The sequence below is a fragment of the Rhinopithecus bieti genome, unplaced genomic scaffold (genome assembly GCF_001698545.2).
Source record: "Rhinopithecus bieti isolate Rb0 unplaced genomic scaffold, ASM169854v2 scaffold_74548, whole genome shotgun sequence".
NCBI lineage: Eukaryota > Metazoa > Chordata > Mammalia > Primates > Cercopithecidae > Rhinopithecus > Rhinopithecus bieti.
The window spans coordinates 478,407-499,775 of NW_016828873.1; the positions used below are offsets into that span (position 1 = coordinate 478,407).

At 34.6% G+C, this 21,369-nt stretch overlaps 1 protein-coding gene across 1 annotated transcript in view; it reads left to right on the forward strand.

The window, feature by feature from the left end:
- Positions 1 to 20,798, forward strand: part of CFHR5 (complement factor H related 5) — a 33,074-nt gene extending 12,276 nt beyond the window's left edge. Inside the window, 8 exon segments of the mRNA XM_017864638.1 lie at positions 4,770 to 4,946; positions 6,433 to 6,615; positions 6,738 to 6,917; positions 8,815 to 8,991; positions 12,891 to 13,073; positions 15,076 to 15,258; positions 20,566 to 20,638; positions 20,640 to 20,798. Coding sequence (XP_017720127.1) covers positions 4,770 to 4,946; positions 6,433 to 6,615; positions 6,738 to 6,917; positions 8,815 to 8,991; positions 12,891 to 13,073; positions 15,076 to 15,258; positions 20,566 to 20,638; positions 20,640 to 20,766 — 1,283 coding nt within the window. The 3' untranslated portion in view covers positions 20,767 to 20,798.
- Positions 20,799 to 21,369: the final 571 nt, after the last annotated feature.

The following is a 21,369-nucleotide window of genomic DNA, read 5'->3' on the forward strand; positions in this document are numbered from 1 at the left end:
CCTCCAGCTTTGTTCTTTTGGCTTAGGATTGTCTTGGCAATGCGGGGTCTTTTTTGGTTCCATAAGAACTTTAAAGTAGTTTTATCCAATTCTGTGAAGAAAGTTAGTGGTAGCTTGATGGGGATGGCATTGAATCTATAAATTACCTTGGGCAGTATGGCCATTTTCATGATATTGATTCTTCCTATCCATGAGCATGGAATGTTCTTCCATTTGTTTTCGTCCTCTTTTATTTCGTTGAACAGTGGTTTCTAGTTCTCCTTGAAGAGGTCCTTCACATCCCTTGTACGTTGGATTCCTAGGTATTTTATTCTCTTTGAAGTAATTGAGAAAGGGAGTTCACTCATGATTTGGCTCTCTGTTTGTCTGTTATGAGTGTATAGGAATGCTTGTGATTTTTGCACACTGATTTTGTATCCTGAGACCTTGCTGAAATTGCTTATCAGCTTAAGGAGATTTTGGACTGAGACGATGGGGTTTTCTAATTATACAATCATGTCATCTGCAAACAGAGACAATTTGACTTACTTTTTTCCTAATTGAATAACCTTTGTTTCTTTCTCTTGCCTGATTGCCCTGGCCAGAACTTCCAACACTATGTTGAATAGGAGTGATGAGAGAGGGCATCCCTGTCTTATGCCAGTTTTCAAAGGGAATGCTTCCAGTTTTTTCCCATTCAGTATGATATTGACTGTGGGTTTGTCATAAATAGCTCTTATTATTTTGAGATATGTTCCATCAGTACCTAGTTTACTGAGAGTTTTTAGCATGAAGGGCTGTTGAATTTTGTCAAAGGCCTTTTCTGCATCTATTGAGATAATCATGTGTTTTTTTGTCATTGGTTCTGTTTATGTGATGGATTACATTTATTGGTTTGCCTATGTTGAACCAGCCTTGCATTCCAGAGATGAAGCTGACTTGATCATGGTTGATAAGCCTTTTGATGTGCTGCTGGATTCGATTTGCCAATATTTTACTGAGGATTTTTGCATTGATGTTCATCAAGGATATTGGTCTAAAATTATCTTTTTTTGTTGTGTCTCTGCTAGGCTTTGGTATCAGGATGATATTGGCCTCATAGACTGAGTTAGGGAGGATTTCCTCTTTTTCTATTGATTGGAATAGTTTCAGAAGGAATGGTACCAGCTCCTCCTTGGGGGTTGGGGAAGTTCTCCTGGATAATATCCTGAAGAGTGTTTTCCAAGTTGATTCCATTCTCCCCCTCACTCTCAGGTACAACAATCAAATGTAGATTTGGTCTTTTCACGTAGTCCCATATTTCTTGGAGGCTTTGTTCATTTCTTTTTACTCTTTTCTCTCTAAACTTCTCTTCTTTCTTTATTTCATTAATTTGATCTTCAATCACTGATACCCTTTCTTCTACCTTATCAAATCAACTACTGAAGCTTGTGCATGCATCACGTATTTCTCATGCCATGGTTTTCAGCTCCATCAGGTCATTTAAGGTCTACTCTACACTGTTTATTCTAGTTAGCCATTCATCTAGTATTTTTTCAAGGTTTTTAGCTTCCTTGCGATGGGTTTGAACATCCTCCTTTAGCTTGGAGAAGTTTGTTGTTATGAGCCTTCTGAAGCCTACTTCCATCATTGCATCAAAGTCATTCTCTGTCCAGCTTTGTTCTATTGCTAGTGAGGAGCTGTTATCCTTTGGAGGAGAAGAGGCACTCCAGTTTTTAGAAGTTTCAGCTTTTCTGCTCTGGTTTCTCCCCATCTCTGTGGTTTTATCTACCTTTGGTCTTTGATGTTGGTGACGTACAGATGGAGTTTTGTTGTGGATGCCGTTTTTGTGGATGTTGCTGCTAGATCTTTCTGTTTGTTAGTTTTCCTTCTAACAGTCAGGTCCCTCAGCTGCCGTTCTGTAGGATTTTGCTAGAGGTCCACTCCAGATGCTGTTTGCCTGGGTATCACCAGCAGAGGCTGCAGAACAGCAAATATTGCAGAACAGCAAAGATTGCTGCCTGCTCCTTCTTCTGGAAGCTTCATTCCAGCGGGGCACCCACCTGTATGAGGTGTCAGTTGGCCCCTACTGGGAGATGTCTCCCAGTTAGGCCACATATGGGACAAGGACCCACTTGAGGAGGCAGTCTGTCCTTTCTCAGAGCTCAAACACTGTGCTGGGAGAACCACTGCTCTCTTCAGAGTTGTCAGACAAGGGCATTTAAGTCTGCAGAAGTTTCTGCTGCCTTTTGTTCAGCTATGCCCTGCCCCCAGGGATGGAGTTTACAGAAGCAGCAGGCCTTGCTGAGCTGCAGTGGTCTCTGCCCAGTTCAAGCTTCCCCAGCTGCTTTGTTTACCTACTCAAGCCTCAGCAATGACGGATGCCCCTCCCCCTGCCAGGCTGCTGCATCACAGGTCAATCTCAGACTGCTGCACTAGCAGTAGCAAGCCTCTGTGGGCATGGTACCCACCAAGCCAGGCACAGGATGCAGTCTCCTGGTGTGCCATTTGCTAAGACCACTGGAAAAGCACAGTATTTGTGCATGAGTGTTCCGATTTTCCAGGTGCAGTCTGTCACAGCTTCCCTTGGCTAGGAAAGGGAAATCCCCCAACCCCTTGCACTTCCCAGGGAGGCAATGCCCCACACTGCTTTGGCTTCCCCTCCATCGGCCAAACCCATTGTCCAACCAGTCCCAGTGAGATGAATCAGGTACCTCAGTTGGAAATGCAGAAATCACCCATCTCCTGCATCTATCACGCTGGAAGCTGCAGACCAGAGCTGTTCCTATTTGGCCATCTTAGAATGGAATCAAGATCAATTATTTTCAATGGCACTTTGTCTTTAACAATTAGATTTAAAAAAAAAAAACTGTAACAACCAAAAAAGAGCTGCTATGCAAAATACTGGAATAAAAACAGAGATTTAGGGATACACATTTTATTTTATCGAAATAAGGCACATTCTCTTGGGATTTGCTCAAGTAAACTGTGATCAATACATTAAAGTGCCAGGCGCGGTGGCTCAAGCCTGTAATCCCAACACTTTGGGAGGCCGAGACGGGCGGATCACGGGGTCAGGAGATCGAGACCATCCTGGCTAACACGGTGAAACCCTGTCTCTACTAAAAAAACACAAAAAAACTAGCTGGGCGAGGTGGCAGGCGCCTGTAGTCCCAGCTACTCTGGAGGCTGAGGCAGGAGAATGGCGTGAACCCGAGAGGCGGAGCTTGCAGTGAGCTGAGATCTGGCCACTGCACTCCAGCCCCCGCGACAGAGCGAGACTCCGTCTCAAAAATAAATAAGTAAATAAATAAATAAATAAATAAATAAAGTGCCAATAACAGTACATAAAACTAGCTAGTTTGAAAATATTTATGAGATTGTTAGTTAGAAAATATTTCAATTTTATTTTTGTGTATGCTTGATTTCTTCAGATTACTTCTTTTGTCTTGAATGTCAATTAATTTTACATAAGAATATATAATTGTATAAACTAACCTTTAATGAAAGATTATTAAATAAGAAAACTATACACATATTCATATACATATCTATTTCTAATTGAATCAGAATATATTCATAATGAGTTAGTTTTTACAAACGTATTAGTGATAGAGTTGAGTATAATGGAAAGATTCAAAAAACCTAGATGGGTTTTTAAAAAGNATTTTATTTTTGTGTATGCTTGATTTCTTCAGATTACTTCTTTTGTCTTGAATGTCAATTAATTTTACATAAGAATATATAATTGTATAAACTAACCTTTAATGAAAGATTATTAAATAAGAAAACTATACACATATTCATATACATATCTATTTCTAATTGAATCAGAATATATTCATAATGAGTTAGTTTTACAAACGTATTAGTGATAGAGTTGAGTATAATGGAAAGATTCAAAAAACCTAGATGGGTTTTTAAAAAGTCTTTGATATTTAGTTACCGTTTTGTAAAATTGGGAATAGTTTGCTTTTTAATAGTCCCTTCAACTTAACATTTATTAGTTGTATCCTGTTTTGGTGTTTCACATATCTACTTTTTTTTGAGATAGGGTCTCACTCTGTCACCCAGGCTGGAGTGTAGTGGTGCGATCTTGGCTCACTGCAACCTCCGTCTCCTGGGTTCAAGTGATTCTCCTGTCTCAGCCTCCCTAGTAGTTGGGACTACAGGCACCCACTACTGTGCCTGGCTAATTTTTGCATTTTCAGCAGAGACAGGGTTTCAACATGTTTGCCAGGATGGTCTCAAACTCCTGACCTCAGGTGATCCACCCACCTTGGGCTCCCAAAGTGCTCGGATTACAGACATGACCCACCATGTCCGGCCCACATATCTGCTTTTTACATTTTTTTTTTTTTTATTTTACAAAAGTAATTAAATATGTTGCAATTTGATTTTGTTAGTTGAAGGATTTTTTTGTGGTTTAAGTGTGAAAAAACCTTCATATTCTGTATTATAAACAAATAATGTTATTAAACTTATTTATTAAACAACAAAATTAAAACTCATATTGTTAATTAAACAAATGAAATAATTTACTGTATTAGTAACTTCATGGACTTTCTTATTACAATCCTGAAGAGATTCTCCTAGAAAATGTTACCTTGCTGCAATTTCCCAATTTGCCTGAGGGGTCTTAGATATATTCGTTGGGTATAAATAATTAGTTTATATGTTTTCTCAAAGGCAAGAATATATTTTATACTCCTCTGTATATGAAGCCCCTTGCATCTTATTTTCATATAGCACACATTAAATTTGTTTCTGCAATGAAAATTCAATGTATGTTCATTTAATTTTATTTTTAGAAGAAGAATGTCATGTTCCAATTTTAGAAGCAAATGTAGATGCTAAGCCAGAAAAAGAAAGCTACAAAGTTGGAGATGTGTTGACATTCTCCTGCAGAAAAAATCTTGTAAGAGTTGGACCAGATTCAGTTCAATGTTACCAATTTGGGTGGTCACCTAACTTTCCAACATGTAAAGGTCAGTATTTATTTTAGAAGTGATGAAAAAAGAATTTGATTTTTATAATAATGCCTATATATTTTTATTGGAGCTTATATTACATCTATAATCTGACAAAGTGGTAAAATGGCAAAGGTAGTATTTTATTTAGAAAGGAGAAAGGGTACAGTTGTATAGTAACTGAGTTGCATCCATTATTTAGGTGTCCTTAATCAAGGAGTAATTCTACTTCTATGTCTTAAAATATATAATAGGATTTCATGGGTCAAAATATAGTAGCTGGAATTGAGATGTGTTAGGATTTTTCCATCTAGCTCAATAAAAAATTTATACATTTTAAAAATATTGTATGAACAACATTATATTTTATTAAGTAATTAAGAAAATAATCAAGTCATTCCATATATGGATTATTCATTAGAAAACAATGATGATTTGTACCTGCTTCAGATGGCACTATTTTTATCAAAAATGGCTTATCACATTATTTCAAGTATGTATTAGTCCATTTTCACAATGCTGATAAAGACATACCCAAGACTGGGCAATTTACAAAAGAAAGAGTTTTAATGGTCTCACAGTTTCACGTGGCTGGAGAGACCTCACAATCATGGCAGAAGGTGAAAGGCAAATCTCGAATGATGGCAGACATGAGAAGAGAACTTGTGCAGGGAAACCTCCTTTTATAAAACCATCAGATCTCGTGAGACTTATTCACTATCATGAGAATAGCACGGGAAAGACCTGCCCCCATAATTTAATTACCTCCCACTAGGTTCTTCCCACAACATGTACGAATTGTGGGAGTTACAATTCAAGATGAGATTTGGGTAAGGACACAGCCAAACCATGTCAAAGTATTTCTAGATATTAATAAAAGTTATAATTATACATTGCATATGTATAATTTATCACATATTAGATAACTATTTACTTTTATGTAGCATTCAGATTATTGACCTACTTAAAAATCTTCAAGAGTACAGCTTAATATCCTGATTATAATAAACAGCCAACAAAATATTGGTAAAGATGGACAATCAGGATGTTTAAATACAGAGAGGATATAAGATTGTACTAAGAAAATATTATTAATTTGGTGAAATGTAATAAGATATTTTGTGTACGTAGGCAAATGTCTTTATGAGATACCATTCTGAAGAATTTAGGACTAAAATCTCACTGTCAGTTACTTTCAATTACTTCACAAAAAATAAGTAAATAGGGCAAAGTGTAACATTTTTATATCTAGGTAACCAGTTTATAAGTGTTCAATATGCATTCTTTCTCCTTTCATTTGCTCAAAATTGTTCATGATGAAAAGTGTCAATATGTGAGGAAATGAAAGAAGTCAATACACTATGTCCACTGCAAAAAACACATGTCCCCAAAAATAGAAGTGAAATATAAAGGTAATTAATTTCTAAGTCAAAAATACAGTAACTCCACATTTTGCTCTACTTATAAGACCATTTAAGCATTATTTATGGTTTCTTTATAATAGGACGAGTACAGTCGTGTGGTCCACCTCCTCAGCTCTCCAATGGTGAAGTTAAGGAGATAAGAAAAGAGGAATATGGACACAATGAAGTAGTTGAATATGATTGCAATCCTAATTTTATAATAAAAGGACCTAAGAAAATACAATGTGTGGATGGAAAATGGACAACTTTACCCACTTGTGTTGGTAAATAAATATTAACATTTAAACGGAACAGTTACTATTACTTTGCACTTACATATAAATGCACATGTAAATAGATTTAAAATATTTTCAGATTAAGCACTCATTTTATTACATTTTCTTAGAACAAGTGAAAACATGTGAATATACACCTGAACTTCAGTATGGTTATGTTCAGCAGTCTGTCCCTCCCTATCAACATGGAGTTTCAGTGGAGGTGAATTGCAGAAATGAATATACAATGATTGGAAATAACAAGATTACCTGTATTGATGGACTATGGACAGAGCTTCCTATGTGTGTTGGTGAGAAAACATTCCTAAACTTCATATTTGATTATTTATAATTTCGATTGGGATTGTATAAAGTGTTTAAATCTGGCTAGAATTACAATTTTATTGATACTGACTCTTCCTTTCACAAGTAAAATATGTCAATCCATTTATTCAGGTCTTACATTAAACTTTGCCATATGGTTTTATGAATTTCTTGTTATTACTGCACAGATTTCTTCACCAGTTTATATGGGATTTTTCTGGTATGATGAATGGAAACTTTTATTTACTTATATGCTTGAATAATTATACTTTCTATATGCAGGAATGTGATTTAATTGCATACATTAATTTTGTTTACAGTAACCTTGTTGAATTTCTGTATTAATTCTTACATTTAATTTGGATACTGTATTTCTACAAATGATGGCAATTCAATATCTTTTATTTCATTGCTCTAACTCAGTCTTTACCTCAGCATGTTCCAGATAGAGCAACCTAAAAAATAACAGTGTAGCTTGCGTTCTATTAAATTTCAGAGTGTTTGGAGTCCCTCCATAGAAGAAGAGTAGGGGACTAGGACCCAGGAACTAGGCATGATCCTTGCTCTTTCTGTCCCCATAATTCTCTTATTTCTATTCCTAATTTTCTGGTTAGTTTATCAGTTTCCTCCACAGAAGTAGTAAGTAGTAGGTGGTAGTAGTCTATCAGCCTGTGTGCTCTACTCTTACCTTGCAGCCTCAGGACTTACAGCCTTGACACTTAAGTACTTGCAGGTTTTCTTCCTGACACCCTCAGATCCTGGCCTCTTTTGTTCTATCTCTAGCAAACTCAATACATTAAAGCCTCTAATTTTGAACTTTAAAGACATGCAGACCTTCTGCTGCTGTTCTCCTTACAGAAACTGAAACAGAACCACCTCTCTCTCCATCTCATGGACTTTTGGATTATCAATTGACCCACCCATTGCTGGGAAAAATTACAGTAGGTGTTGCCACCCGTTGTCCCAGGCAAATAACTGGTCAATGGCCATCCGTGATGACCTATTGTGAGGGAATGTTTTCCACTACCAGGAGCCAGAACTCTGTTATGGAAAGATGTAGATCATATATCTTCATGGTCATCAACTTTTATGCAAGGAGTACACAAACATCAACCTCTAGCACCATATGGAATAAATTAAAATAGAAACTATTGCAGAAAACAACCTATAAGCATAGAAGTAGCAGAGCACACTCCATGTCTCATTATCCCAAACTTTTACACACTAAGGAAAAGGCCCCATAACTATCTACATGTTTATGGGAAACGGGAAAGAAACATAATAATGAGAACTACTTAGACAAGCAAGAGGCTTACTAGGAATGTATGTTCTGAAGCTCAGTCATGTTATTATCAATGAGTTCTTCCCCTGAGAATACTCTGACTTACTGAGTCAGAGGTTTTGCTGAGCTTTTGAGATGTGAGAGTCATTGAACCTCAAGGGGGATCCTGATATATCTCTTACTGATGCTTTGCCTCCTACAGACTTACCCATGTATTGCCTCTTTTTATTATTTAAATGTTTTGAAGATATTTAAGACAGTTTAGTGCAAAACAATCACACATGTATACATTTTCAGAGCCTTTAACAATTCATTTGTAGCTTCCTAAGAACTATCCTTCAGTCAAAACTCCCACCAGGAAGACCCATCTTGCACTTTCATTTCTCAGAAAACTTTCTGACCTCCTTTCCTGTCATTCAAAGATGGGATACAGTTTTTTGTTTCATTTTTTCTTTTTCAGCAGCATTGCTCATTTTATGCAATGAGATCAAGAATAATTTTTGTGATGTTGCTTAAAAGCATCAAACATAATTATGCTATTAATATTTCAGATATTTTATTGACATAATTGTTTAGTTTCTATTTAATATTATTTTTTATAGCAACACACCAACTTAAGAGGTGCAAAATATCAGGAGTTAATATAAAAACATTGTTCAGGTCATCTGGAAATGAATTTAATCATAATATCAGAATACGTTACAGATGTTTAGACATCCTTGGATACAGGCACTCAGTCTGCATCAATGGGAAATGGAATCCTGAACTAGACTGCACAGGTAAGATTTGTTTAAAACATTTTGTTGATGCTGTTCCTTCTTTACAAGAAAAATTATTTTGAAATTAGAATGTTTTTAAATTAAATATTTATTGTGGCATACAATTTCTAAGCTAATAGTAAAGTTAGAAACTAGTTATAACACTCTTCCCAGACAAATGTTATTCTTTAAAAGCCTTGTCTTTCTGGTAAAGATGAGAGAGTAAAGCTGTTTTTACTCTATTACAGTCTCACAAAACCTTGAAAGAAAAAAAGAAATAAAGAACTGTAAAAAAAGAACAAAACTTAATCTTCAATGACTTTAAGAAACAATTAAAACCCCAATTATGAACTGTGAAACAAAACCAACAGATATTGCCAATTATGGACCAGATAGTAGGTTGAGTAAAAAGTTGGCTGAGAAAGAAAATATATTTGAGTAATAAATTATTTCCCTAAGAATAAGTCCCATATTCCTCGAAGGCTTATATTCAAATCATTTAATATGAGCAACAGGATTATAAATTACAAGTAATTGTAAAATGGGGCACCATATTAGATTAAAATAAACCAGAATTAGAGAAAACAAAGTGCTTATAAAGGAATGATAATAAAAGAGAGAAGATAGACTGCAGACTTCTCATCAGCAATATAAAAAGCCGAAAAAAATAGGGTAATCTCTTCAAAGTGCTTAGTGAAAGTAACTGGCAACCAATTATTCTATATACCAATATAATTCACTAATGATTCCAAAATAAAGAAATTTTCAAACACAGGAAGGATAGGAGTTTACACACAAGGTCATAATTTGAAAAAAAAGCATATAAAATATACATTAATGAGATAAAATACTAATTTATAACAAAAGGTGTGAGGTCATTAGAATTTGTGAGGAAAAATACTGGAATATATTGTTAAACACATAAGGATCTAAAAATGATAACTACAATTTGTTTAAAGAAACTTGAACATTTTATGTTTATAAAATATTTGATTTTTTATATATTTTTTTCTATTTGAGGAAGAGAAATATTCTGATAGTGGAAAGAAGTTTGAAGCCTTTTTTGTGTCCATGAAATGTTTACTTAAATTGGCCAGTCATTCTGCTCACAAATAATTCTGACAACTTCAAATATTAAAGCCCTATAGATCACTTTTTATAACCACAAACAAATAATATTAAAAGTGGATAAAAGTTATCCACTTCCTTACCCTTCATTTTGGGTAGGGAAATAATTTACTTCCAAATAACCTAGCGATGTAATGTTTAAAATACTAAGAAGCTATGTTGTAATTATAAGGACACAGTAACAACTATGGGTGCAACATAACCAAAATTTAGAATCGGTGGTGGCATGTCTAAACAGTATACATATACTACTTTTTCCAAAATAGATAAATTCTAAGACTATGAATGCCACTATGAAACTGTGTATAACTATACTGTATATATACTTTTATATATGTATATACTTTTTATATATATATACTTTATATAGTATACTACTACTTTTACACATGTATATATGTATATCCTAAAAAGCTAGGGGAAAATGAATTCAGATATTAGGAGGAAAAGAAAATAATAAAAGTAAAAGCAGAAGAAAATGAAATAGAATCTTGTATTTCCAACTAATCCAAGCCATGAAACTAATGTTTTGAAAAGATTAATAAGCAGAGCTGTCTAAATGAGATGACTCTAATCAAGAATGGTGTGCATACACAAACATTTCTACAACCAAAGAGTAGATGAAAACTGAAATACCTGGAATAATAATATGAGTTTAATTTTTTACGTAAATAAATTACAAGCATAAAGAGAAGGAAAATACTGTGAGGCATAGGTATCAAAATAAGGAAGAAGCCTTTTTTAAAGTTTTGAGAAGAGCTGGTAGATAGTAGTCTGGAGATTAGGTAAGAACGTTATTAGGTGGCAAATATTTGTTACACACCTTGCTTGTTCTTGAGAAGGATAATAAAATTTCTCATTTTATGCATCAGAAATACATGGCTTCAATAAGTTATTTGGTCAAAATCAAGACTGGAGCTTATTTCCAGATTTTTATATCAGTGCTGCTTCAACTAGACTGTGTCTACACTAGGCAGAAATTTCTAAAGAGAATGTCCAATTCTAAAAAGAAAGTAAGTTGGACAACTGAGATCGTTATGTGTAATGTTCTTTTACCTAAAATATAAAAACAATAGTATTTGTGTGATATTTGAACATCTAACTCACGTAGTTGGGACTTTGTTGATGAAATTTTCATTATTATTTGTACATTTGAGATTACAGACACCTTCAGCTTCCCTGTTTCCCAGCACTGGGACATCTAGGAGACTGATAGCAGGTAACTGCTGAGTCCCTAGATTGGCAGCACAGGCCTTGATGCTCACTCGAAAGAGTCTTGATGATACTCAATAAGTATTCATCTTTGTGACTATGTATTTAAACAAAAATATTTAAACCACCAAACAGAAATTCATAAACAATGAAAATGTTTAGTTTCCAAAATGTTTACAAAATACCTAAACAAAGAGGTAATAAGACATCTAAGTAGAAGAGCTTCTAAAGAATAAATAATATTGAAAAACTGACCCATCTATCTATCAAATGTGTCTGATATCCTCTCTTCATGTGCTCCTCATAGACTTTCTTCAAGCTCATGACCAAACTTTGCTAATCAAAAATGTATTCTAACAATAATAATATCAGGCTAATTTTATCTTCTTTTGCAGTTAATTACTGAAATAAGACCGATCACAAAAGATTGGTCTTGTTAAAGGTTGAGTAGAATAAGATGCATCTGGAATTAAGTACTTTAAGTTCACGCTTTTCTTAAACCAGTAAATAAGTAGGACAAGTCTTATAAAACATAAAATATGCATCAGTGGACCCCAGTCCCAGATATCTATCTAGATTTCCACAGGAACAGTTTCTGTTTAGATTTGCACTATTTTGCCTTTCTGAGCTTGAAAAAATAAGGAAAATCCAATAAAATTTCAGTTTAGACAATATGTATGTTTTGGGTTATTTTATATTGACCTCAGGTTCTGTTCAAATAATGTATTAAAGATCTGTTGTATATAATTATTATATTTTTTAATCTAGCTAAACCAAGAAAGAGTAGATATGCATTCTTCCATCTTGATTTTTAAATGAAATAGTATAGCAAGGAAAAAATGATATCTATCACTTTCAATATAATAATTTTGAAGGGAAGTGCCAGTAGACAGTAGCCACCACTCTGGAAAAACATGAGATGAAGGAGACCACTGTAAGGGCATGAGCCCAGGTCAGGAGGTTTAGACAATGCTTTGGCATCCAAGTTGACCATTTAAAACTTTTCCCTAAGATAAGCCAAACAACCAAAAAAGAATTTAATTCCTAGTCCAACGGAGGCATTCCAGTTATGTTCATTACCAGTCATTCTCATGTTTATAAGAAAATGCAAGTCATGGAAATCCTATATTGAGATGTAGAGTTCGGTTATTAGGGGAAGTCATAGTTATTTCTGATTGTTGTCATTTTATTTTAGTTCTAAATTGTTTAATTAGATGTACATAACTTTTTGAATAACATGGGTTAGTTAGAAAAAAATTACAGAAATGTATTTGTAAATCATACAAGAGAATTGACAGGAATAATGAACAGGAGATGCAAGAGAGCATCTGAAAATTTTAAACTAATGGTTAAAACAAAAACAATCGCTTTTTAAACTGTAAACTATAGGACACAAAAAATAATTGTTATTATAATGTTTATATATAGGGAGAGAGAAAGAGAAAGTGATAGGGAGACAGTGTGTGTGTGTATGTGTGTATGTGTGTGTCATTGAATGTTCCATTATCCTGAAACACTACCCTGTTGAGCTTTTTTCTTAACTTTTATTAATCATGTAATTTAATTCCAATATTTTGTAGAAAAAAAGGAACAATTCTGCCCACCGCCACCTCAGATACCTAATGCTCAGAATATGACAACCACAGTGAATTATCAGGATGGAGAAAAAGTAGCTGTTCTCTGTAAAGAAAACTATCTACTTCCAGAAGCAAAAGAAATTGTATGTAAAAATGGACAATGGCAATCATTACCACACTGTGTTGGTTAGTAGTTTATTTCTAAGTAATTTCACTTAAAAGAGGTTATTAATCCCCTTTGCTTTATCTAAAGAAAGAAAAAAGAACTTATGACTAATCTATTGCACTGTACCCCAAAGCCTTAAATTGCTAAGTAACCAATTCTGTCATTTAAAAAGTTTCTCTATGCGTTATCTCCAACAGTGTTCATAGAAGAAACAAGTTTGAAATTTCTACATCTTCTTAAAATCTTTTCTAACATATTTTACTGTACCTTTTCTATGTTTAAATATGTTTAGATATGCAAATACTTACCATCATGTCACAATGGCCCTATAGTTTTCAGTACAGTAGCATGCTGTACAGGTTTGTGGCCTAAGACAGCGATACCCAACCTTTTTGGAATCAGGGACCTGTTCTGTGAAAGACAATTTTTCCATGGACTGAGGAGGTTAGGGGATGGTTTCAGGATGAAACTGCTCCACCTCAGATCATCAGGCATTAGATTCTCATAAAGAGCATGCAACCTATATCCCTTGCATGTGCAGTTCACAATAGGGTTCAAGATCCTATGAGAATCTAGTGCCCCGGCTGATCTGACAGGAGGTAGAGTTCTGGCAGTAGTGCTTGTTCACCCACCACTCACTTCCTGTTGTGCAGCCCACTTCCTAAGAGGCCACAGAGGGTACCGGTCTGCAACCAGGGGTTTGGGGACAACAGGAGCAATAGGTTGCACCACACAGCCTAGGTGGGTAGTAGACCACATTATCTAGGTTTGTGTAGGCTCACTCCATGATGCTCACACAAGGAAAAAAGAGCCTAATGACACATTTCTCAGAATATCTTCTTGTTATTAAGTGCTACATGGCTGCATTTCAAAAGCACGTATTTCAAAATATTACCTGACAGTACATCAGATATGTCAAAGAGTGCTTAGAGCTGGACAAGATGTCTGATAATTGAACAATCTATTTAACTAAATAAAAACCATTGGTAATTTTGCCTAGAGATATTTCCATAGGGAGTGAGTAAATAATTGCACTGTGTTCAAGAAAGAATGTGGGGTGATAAAGTAAGATCATAGAGGATGAGAAACAAGTAAATGTGTTCGAAAGGGGATAGAGAAATGAGGCAGTTGCCGGATAGAAGATATGGATAAAGTGAAATTTTACCTTATTGAATTGTGACATTTTCAGCATGTTTGTAGGTTGGTGAATGGTTAAGTGGAAAGGGAGAAATTGATGTTACAGAAGAAAGGAGATAATTCATGAAGAAGGGTCTTTTACTAGTTTAAAGGCGAAAGAATCTAGTGTCCTCATGAAGAAGTCAATCTGAGAAAGCAGGGACAGAAACTCAATGAAACAAGAGGAGGTACAAGTCATTTGGAACAGGATTACTTAATGATTTCATATTTATGTTCTTGGTGATATATAAAGGGAGACCAGTCAGTACAATGGAATGTATTCCAACCAATCTTAGCATGAAGTTGTTATTTTTTTTAGTTTTCCCCAAAATCTCTTCATTAGCATGAAGTTGAAACATTTATTGATAGGGAAAGATGCCTACAATATTATGTGGTATCAAAAAAGTAAATGCAGAAGAGTATGTCTGCAATTCATTTTCAGTAAAACTACAAGTTTATGATCATATACTAGTTGGTATATGCTATTTGCATAAAGTAATAATTACCCTGAGACTAGAAATCGTGAAAAAGTTGTTTACTTTTACCTTTCCTCATTAAATAACAATTGAATATTAAGGGGTGGAAGAGGAACCTAGACCAGAAGTTTACTCACCTGTCTCTCCTGCCTTAAATAAAAACTATTCCCAGTATTTTATATAAGTTTCACTTTAACATGAAAGGAGCTACGATATGTTTTGAATCAGACTTTATGACAGAAATACTGTAATTAATTATTTGAATTTCCAGATGCCTTATATTAAAGATATGATACATGGTGCTTTATGATATTACTTTGTTTAAGCTAACATACTGACTGTCTCTCAACAAATAAATGCTATTTTCCAGAGTCTACAGCATATTGTGGGCCCCCTCCATCTATTAACAATGGAGATATCACCTCGTTCCCATTATCAGTGTATCCTCCAGGGTCAACAGTGACATACCGTTGCCAGTCCTTCTATGAACTCCAGGGCTCTGTAACTGTAACATGCAGAAATAAACAGTGGTCAGAACCACCAAGATGCCTAGGTGAGTTCTTCACATTCTCTCGGAATCTGAGATTTAATATTCATAATGTAGTTTTTATGGACTAATTTCATAGAATAACCCTTAAGTTTCATTCAGTCAAAATCTTTCTTGTCAAATGTAAATACATACAAAGAAACATTTGAAAAATTTGCTTTAGGCAAAGTGAGAAAATTTATTTAAAAACTATAAATAAAATTTTAAAGACCTACGTATGATAAGGTGTATTATGAAATTCTATAAATGGAGACCAAAGCTATTTATGGGGCCTATTCTCATACCATTAAATATCTTCATGTTATAAGCATCTACCTGAGAACTTCTCACAGAGATCATTTGAAAAACATTGGTCTAGGAAAGCTGTCATTTAATACTGTATAAAGTTCTACTTGTAAACCTGAAAGCTTTCCCTAGTAGAACATCCAGTTGACTAATACTGACATGGCTTTTTACTTGTATGTTGCCAGAATTTCTGGCAGGAGAGAGAGAAAATCTGGAAGAGTTATTGAGCCACTTTCTAAATCTTCACTATCCCTTCTTTTCACCCTATTTTTTTCTACTACAAAATAATGCCAAAATAATGCCAATATTAAGTTTCCACAAATTCATGTGTTGTGGCATTAAAAAAATTAACATAGTAGACTCCTTATGAAAATTTGGAGATTCACTTTTGGGGTTTAAAAGGAGATTGTTTTATTGGTCATGACAAACTAAAAGGGAGGAGATACAAAGAATATAGGTGAATTAATAACACTAATTATGGGAAAAGCATGAACGTCAGTTTACTCTAGAATAAGCGGAAGAAAACTGTAATTTCCATAAACCCCTCTGTTTTCTGGTGTCCAAAAGAGACACCATGATAATAAGGATCTGTTCCTGCAACAGTTCTCACTATGGCCCGATGCCTCGATTCAAAGGGCTAGACTAGAAGTTTCTTATAGTCTTGAAAATTCATCCTTCTGATGATGTCTCTTTCTTCCACCTTCTGTAGTAACAAATTACCCCAATGCCACTATGGCCTATACAGTGCTTCCAACCACTACTCTATGTGAGTCCCCTCTCCCAGGATATCATTAAAATTATGTGGGAACTGAACTCAGAAAATGTTGAGTTAGTATAAGGCAGAAGTATCATCTGAACCATTTTGCTAGAATGTGGAAAAACTAGGTTTCAAAGGTAACTTCTAGGGTTTAAGTTGGAGGGATTGATGTATAGACAAAAATGCCGTTATCTAATATTTTAAGTGCCACAAAGTTTTAGATGGTCCAATAATTTAAAATAGGCAGAAATTATCATGGCCAGTGATCATAAAATAAATTTCCAAAAGAAAAGCAAGAACAAAATTTGTAACCTAAAAGTGTGTACCATGTTGACAATCAGAGTTTGTGGGAAGGTCATTCTAGCAAAAGAAACAGTATTTTGAGCAATAACAAACACACAATTACAAAACAAACAAACAACAAAACCCATCATAGGTATCTAGACAATTCAAGGAAACATGATCTAACTATGAAATGTAAAATAATTTTATTTCCCATGAGATAGGAGATTAAGATTAGACAGCTCTGAAGAAATAATTTTTTCCAGCCAGGCCTGGTGGCTCACGCCTGTAATCCCAGCACTTTGGGAGGCCAAGGCGGGACGAATCACTTGAGGTCAGGAGTTTGAGACTAGCCTAACCAACATGAAGAAACCTCGTCTCTACTAAAATACAAAATTAACTGGGCGTGGCTGGCATATGCCTGTAATCTCAACTACTTGGGAGGCTGAGGCAGAAGAATCACTTGAACCCGGGAGGCGGAGGTTGCAGTGAGCTGAGATTGCACCATTGCACTCCAGCCTGGGCAACAAGAGCGAAACTCCATTAAAAAAAATGAAATAATTTTTTCCAAAACCAGACATAAATTTCTTTGAATGGTTCGTAGGTATTGAATGAAGTAGGAAGCCATTACATATTTTAATAGCAGTTTCTTGACATAGTATCTTTTTTTTATTTTATTTTTTTCAAGACAAAGTCTTGCTCTGACACACAGGCTGAAGTGCAGTGACATGATCTCAGCCCACTGCCACCTCCGCCTCCTGGGTTCAAGTGATTCTCCTGCTTCAGCCTCCCGAGTAGTTGGGATTACAGGCACATGCCACCATGCCCGGCTAATTCTTGTATTCTTAGTAGAGAGGGTTTCACCATGTTGGCCAGGCTGATCTCGAACTCTTGACCTCATGATCCATCCGCCTCGGCCTCCCAAAGTGCTGGGATTACAGGCGTGAGCCACCGCGCCCGGCCAAATGTAGTATTTTAAAATTATCAGTTGACTAAGAACATGTGGTTATTTTATACCAAGAAAACATGCAATATGGGAAAATTGTTTAAGGCCCTGGCAGAGATAGATTAGGGTCTCAATTAGTAGGTAAAAAACAGGAACCAAATGAAAGAGGGGTTAAAGATAACTTCAGAATTTCTCAATTTATGGAGAATATTCTCAGGTGCTTAACACATAAGAATATTTACAAATCAATCAAAATTCAATATAAAAAACATGTAGGGTATATAAACAGAAAATGAAAACATATGGCAAACATGAAAAAATGCTTGTCTACACCAACATAAAATTTCAATGAAGTGGCAATGTTCAACTAGGAAATTGGCAAAAGAAAAAAATATATAACATAAAGATTTAGCAAGGATGTGGGAAGTTAAGCACTCTAATATACATACAAGTGTATAATTACATACACATGTGTGTATACATAATAGAAATATATATTACATATTACATATATTTTAACATATATGTATACACATATACACATAATACACATAATATATGTATACATATAATATGTTATGTATATATTTACTATATAATATACAAATATATTTGTACATTAGATATAAATTGATATTACATTAGATATAAATTGTATGTAACATTATATGTATAAAATTAACATACATATATTACAATTAACATACATATAATGGTATGTGTTATATATACAAATTATATTATTATATATTATATATATATAAATATATATANCACAAAGTTTTAGATGGTCCAATAATTTAAAATAGGCAGAAATTATCATGGCCAGTGATCATAAAATAAATTTCCAAAAGAAAAGCAAGAACAAAATTTGTAACCTAAAAAGTGTGTACCATGTTGACAATCAGAGTTTGTGGGAAGGTCATTCTAGCAAAAAGAAACAGTATTTTGAGCAATAACAAACACACAATTACAAAAACAAACAAACAACAAAACCCATCATAGGTATCTAGACAATTCAAGGAAACATGATCTAACTATGAAATGTAAAATAATTTTATTTCCCATGAGATAGGAGATTAAGATTAGACAGCTCTGAAGAAATAATTTTTTCCAGCCAGGCCTGGTGGCTCACGCCTGTAATCCCAGCACTTTGGGAGGCCAAGGCGGGACGAATCACTTGAGGTCAGGAGTTTGAGACTAGCCTAACCAACATGAAGAAACCTCGTCTCTACTAAAAATACAAAATTAACCGGGCGTGGCTGGCATATGCCTGTAATCTCAACTACTTGGGAGGCTGAGGCAGAAGAATCACTTGAACCCGGGAGGCGGAGGTTGCAGTGAGCTGAGATTGCACCATTGCACTCCAGCCTGGGCAACAAGAGCGAAACTCCATTAAAAAAAATGAAATAATTTTTTCCAAAACCAGACATAAATTTCTTTGAATGGTTCGTAGGTATTGAATGAAGTAGGAAGCCATTACATATTTTTAATAGCAGTTTCTTGACATAGTATCTTTTTTTTATTTTTATTTTTTTCAAGACAAAGTCTTGCTCTGACACACAGGCTGAAGTGCAGTGACATGATCTCAGCCCACTGCCACCTCCGCCTCCTGGGTTCAAGTGATTCTCCTGCTTCAGCCTCCCGAGTAGTTGGGATTACAGGCACATGCCACCATGCCCGGCTAATTCTTGTATTCTTAGTAGAGAGGGTTTCACCATGTTGGCCAGGCTGATCTCGAACTCTTGACCTCATGATCCATCCGCCTCGGCCTCCCAAAGTGCTGGGATTACAGGCGTGAGCCACCGCGCCCGGCCAAATGTAGTATTTTAAAATTATCAGTTGACTAAGAACATGTGGTTATTTTATACCAAGAAAACATGCAATATGGGAAAATTGTTTAAGGCCCTGGCAGAGATAGATTAGGGTCTCAATTAGTAGGTAAAAAACAGGAACCAAATGAAAGAGGGGTTAAAGATAACTTCAGAATTTCTCAATTTATGGAGAATATTCTCAGGTGCTTAACACATAAGAATATTTACAAATCAATCAAAATTCAATATAAAAAACATGTAGGGTATATAAACAGAAAATGAAAAACATATGGCAAACATGAAAAAATGCTTGTCTACACCAACATAAAATTTCAATGAAGTGGCAATGTTCAACTAGGAAATTGGCAAAAAGAAAAAAATATATAACATAAAGATTTAGCAAGGATGTGGGAAGTTAAGCACTCTAATATACATACAAGTGTATAATTACATACACATGTGTGTATACATAATAGAAATATATATTACATATTACATATATTTTTAACATAAATGTATACACATATACACATAATACACATAATATATGTATACATATAATATGTTATGTATATATTTACTATATAATATACAAATATATTTGTACATTAGATATAAATTGATATTACATTAGATATAAATTGTATGTAACATTATATGTATAAAATTAACATACATATATTACAATTAACATACATATAATGGTATGTGTTATATATACAAATTATATTATTATATATTATATATATATAAATATATATAAAATACTGATTTTAAGAAAGAATGAATGATATCTGTGGTCAGGGAAGAAGATAACACTGTTTTTCCTACAGAAATCAAGGTTTCACAAAAGTTAAGATTCACAGATACTTACATAATAAAAAGGGATATCTAAACAAACAACATTCATGCTGGTAGAATTTTTAGTAAAGTATAGCAATTAAGAGCTCAGGCTCTGAACTCATACTGGCAGGATCCATATTCTGGCTCAAAACACTCACTAAACTGTGTGGCCTTGAGAAAATCTCTTAGCATTCATTTCCTCATATGTAGCCCATACACAGCGCTAAGAACAACACCAAGAATAGCTCAGTCAATATTATTTTAAATAAATATTAATATTTTCATCATTTTAATTCCAAAATACTCTTCAGTGCAATTTCACTATTCTATGAAAAGTAAAGATGTATTATTGTTTATTTATTTTATTGTACCATTTCTTCTTTCAGATCCATGTGTGATATCTGAAGAAAACATGAACAAAAATAACATACAGTTAAAATGGAGAAACAATGAAAAGTTTATGCAAAACAGGGGATGCTGTTGAATTTCAGTGTAAATTCCTATATAAAGCGAAGATATCATCACCATCATTTCGAGCAATCTGTCAAGAAGGGAAATTTGAATATCCCATATGTGAAAGAAGCTAGCATAATTTTCCTGAATAAATTCTTAAAACATACATCTATGCTAAGAGTAGCCATTATGTAGCCAATTCTGTAGTTACTGCTTTCATTCTTTCAGGTGTTGTTTAACTCAGTTTTATTTACAACTCTGGATTTTCAGAGTTTTTGAAATTTGTAAGCTGAGAGAACGACGCTTCACTTAATAAGAGGGGGTCTTAGTCCATTTTACATTGTTATAACAGAATATCACAGACTGGGTAACTTCTAACCAATAGTTTATTTGTTTCATAAATCTAAAAGCTGGGCAGTCCAAAATTGAGGGGCTGCATCTGGTGAGGGTCTTCTCAAAGCGTCATAATATGGTGGAAGGTATCACAACATGGTGGAAGGCATCATGTGGCAAGAGAGCATGTTCATGGGAGTGAGAGAAAAAGGGAGAGAGAGAGAGAGAAAGAGTGGTGGGGGCAGGGAGGAGGATAAACTCATCCTTTATAAAGACACCACTCCTGAGAGAATAATCCAATTCCATGATAATGGCATTAATCCATTCAAGAAGACAGAGCTCTCATGACTTAATCACATCCTAAAGGGCTCACCTCACAACATTATTGCATTGGGAGTTAAGTT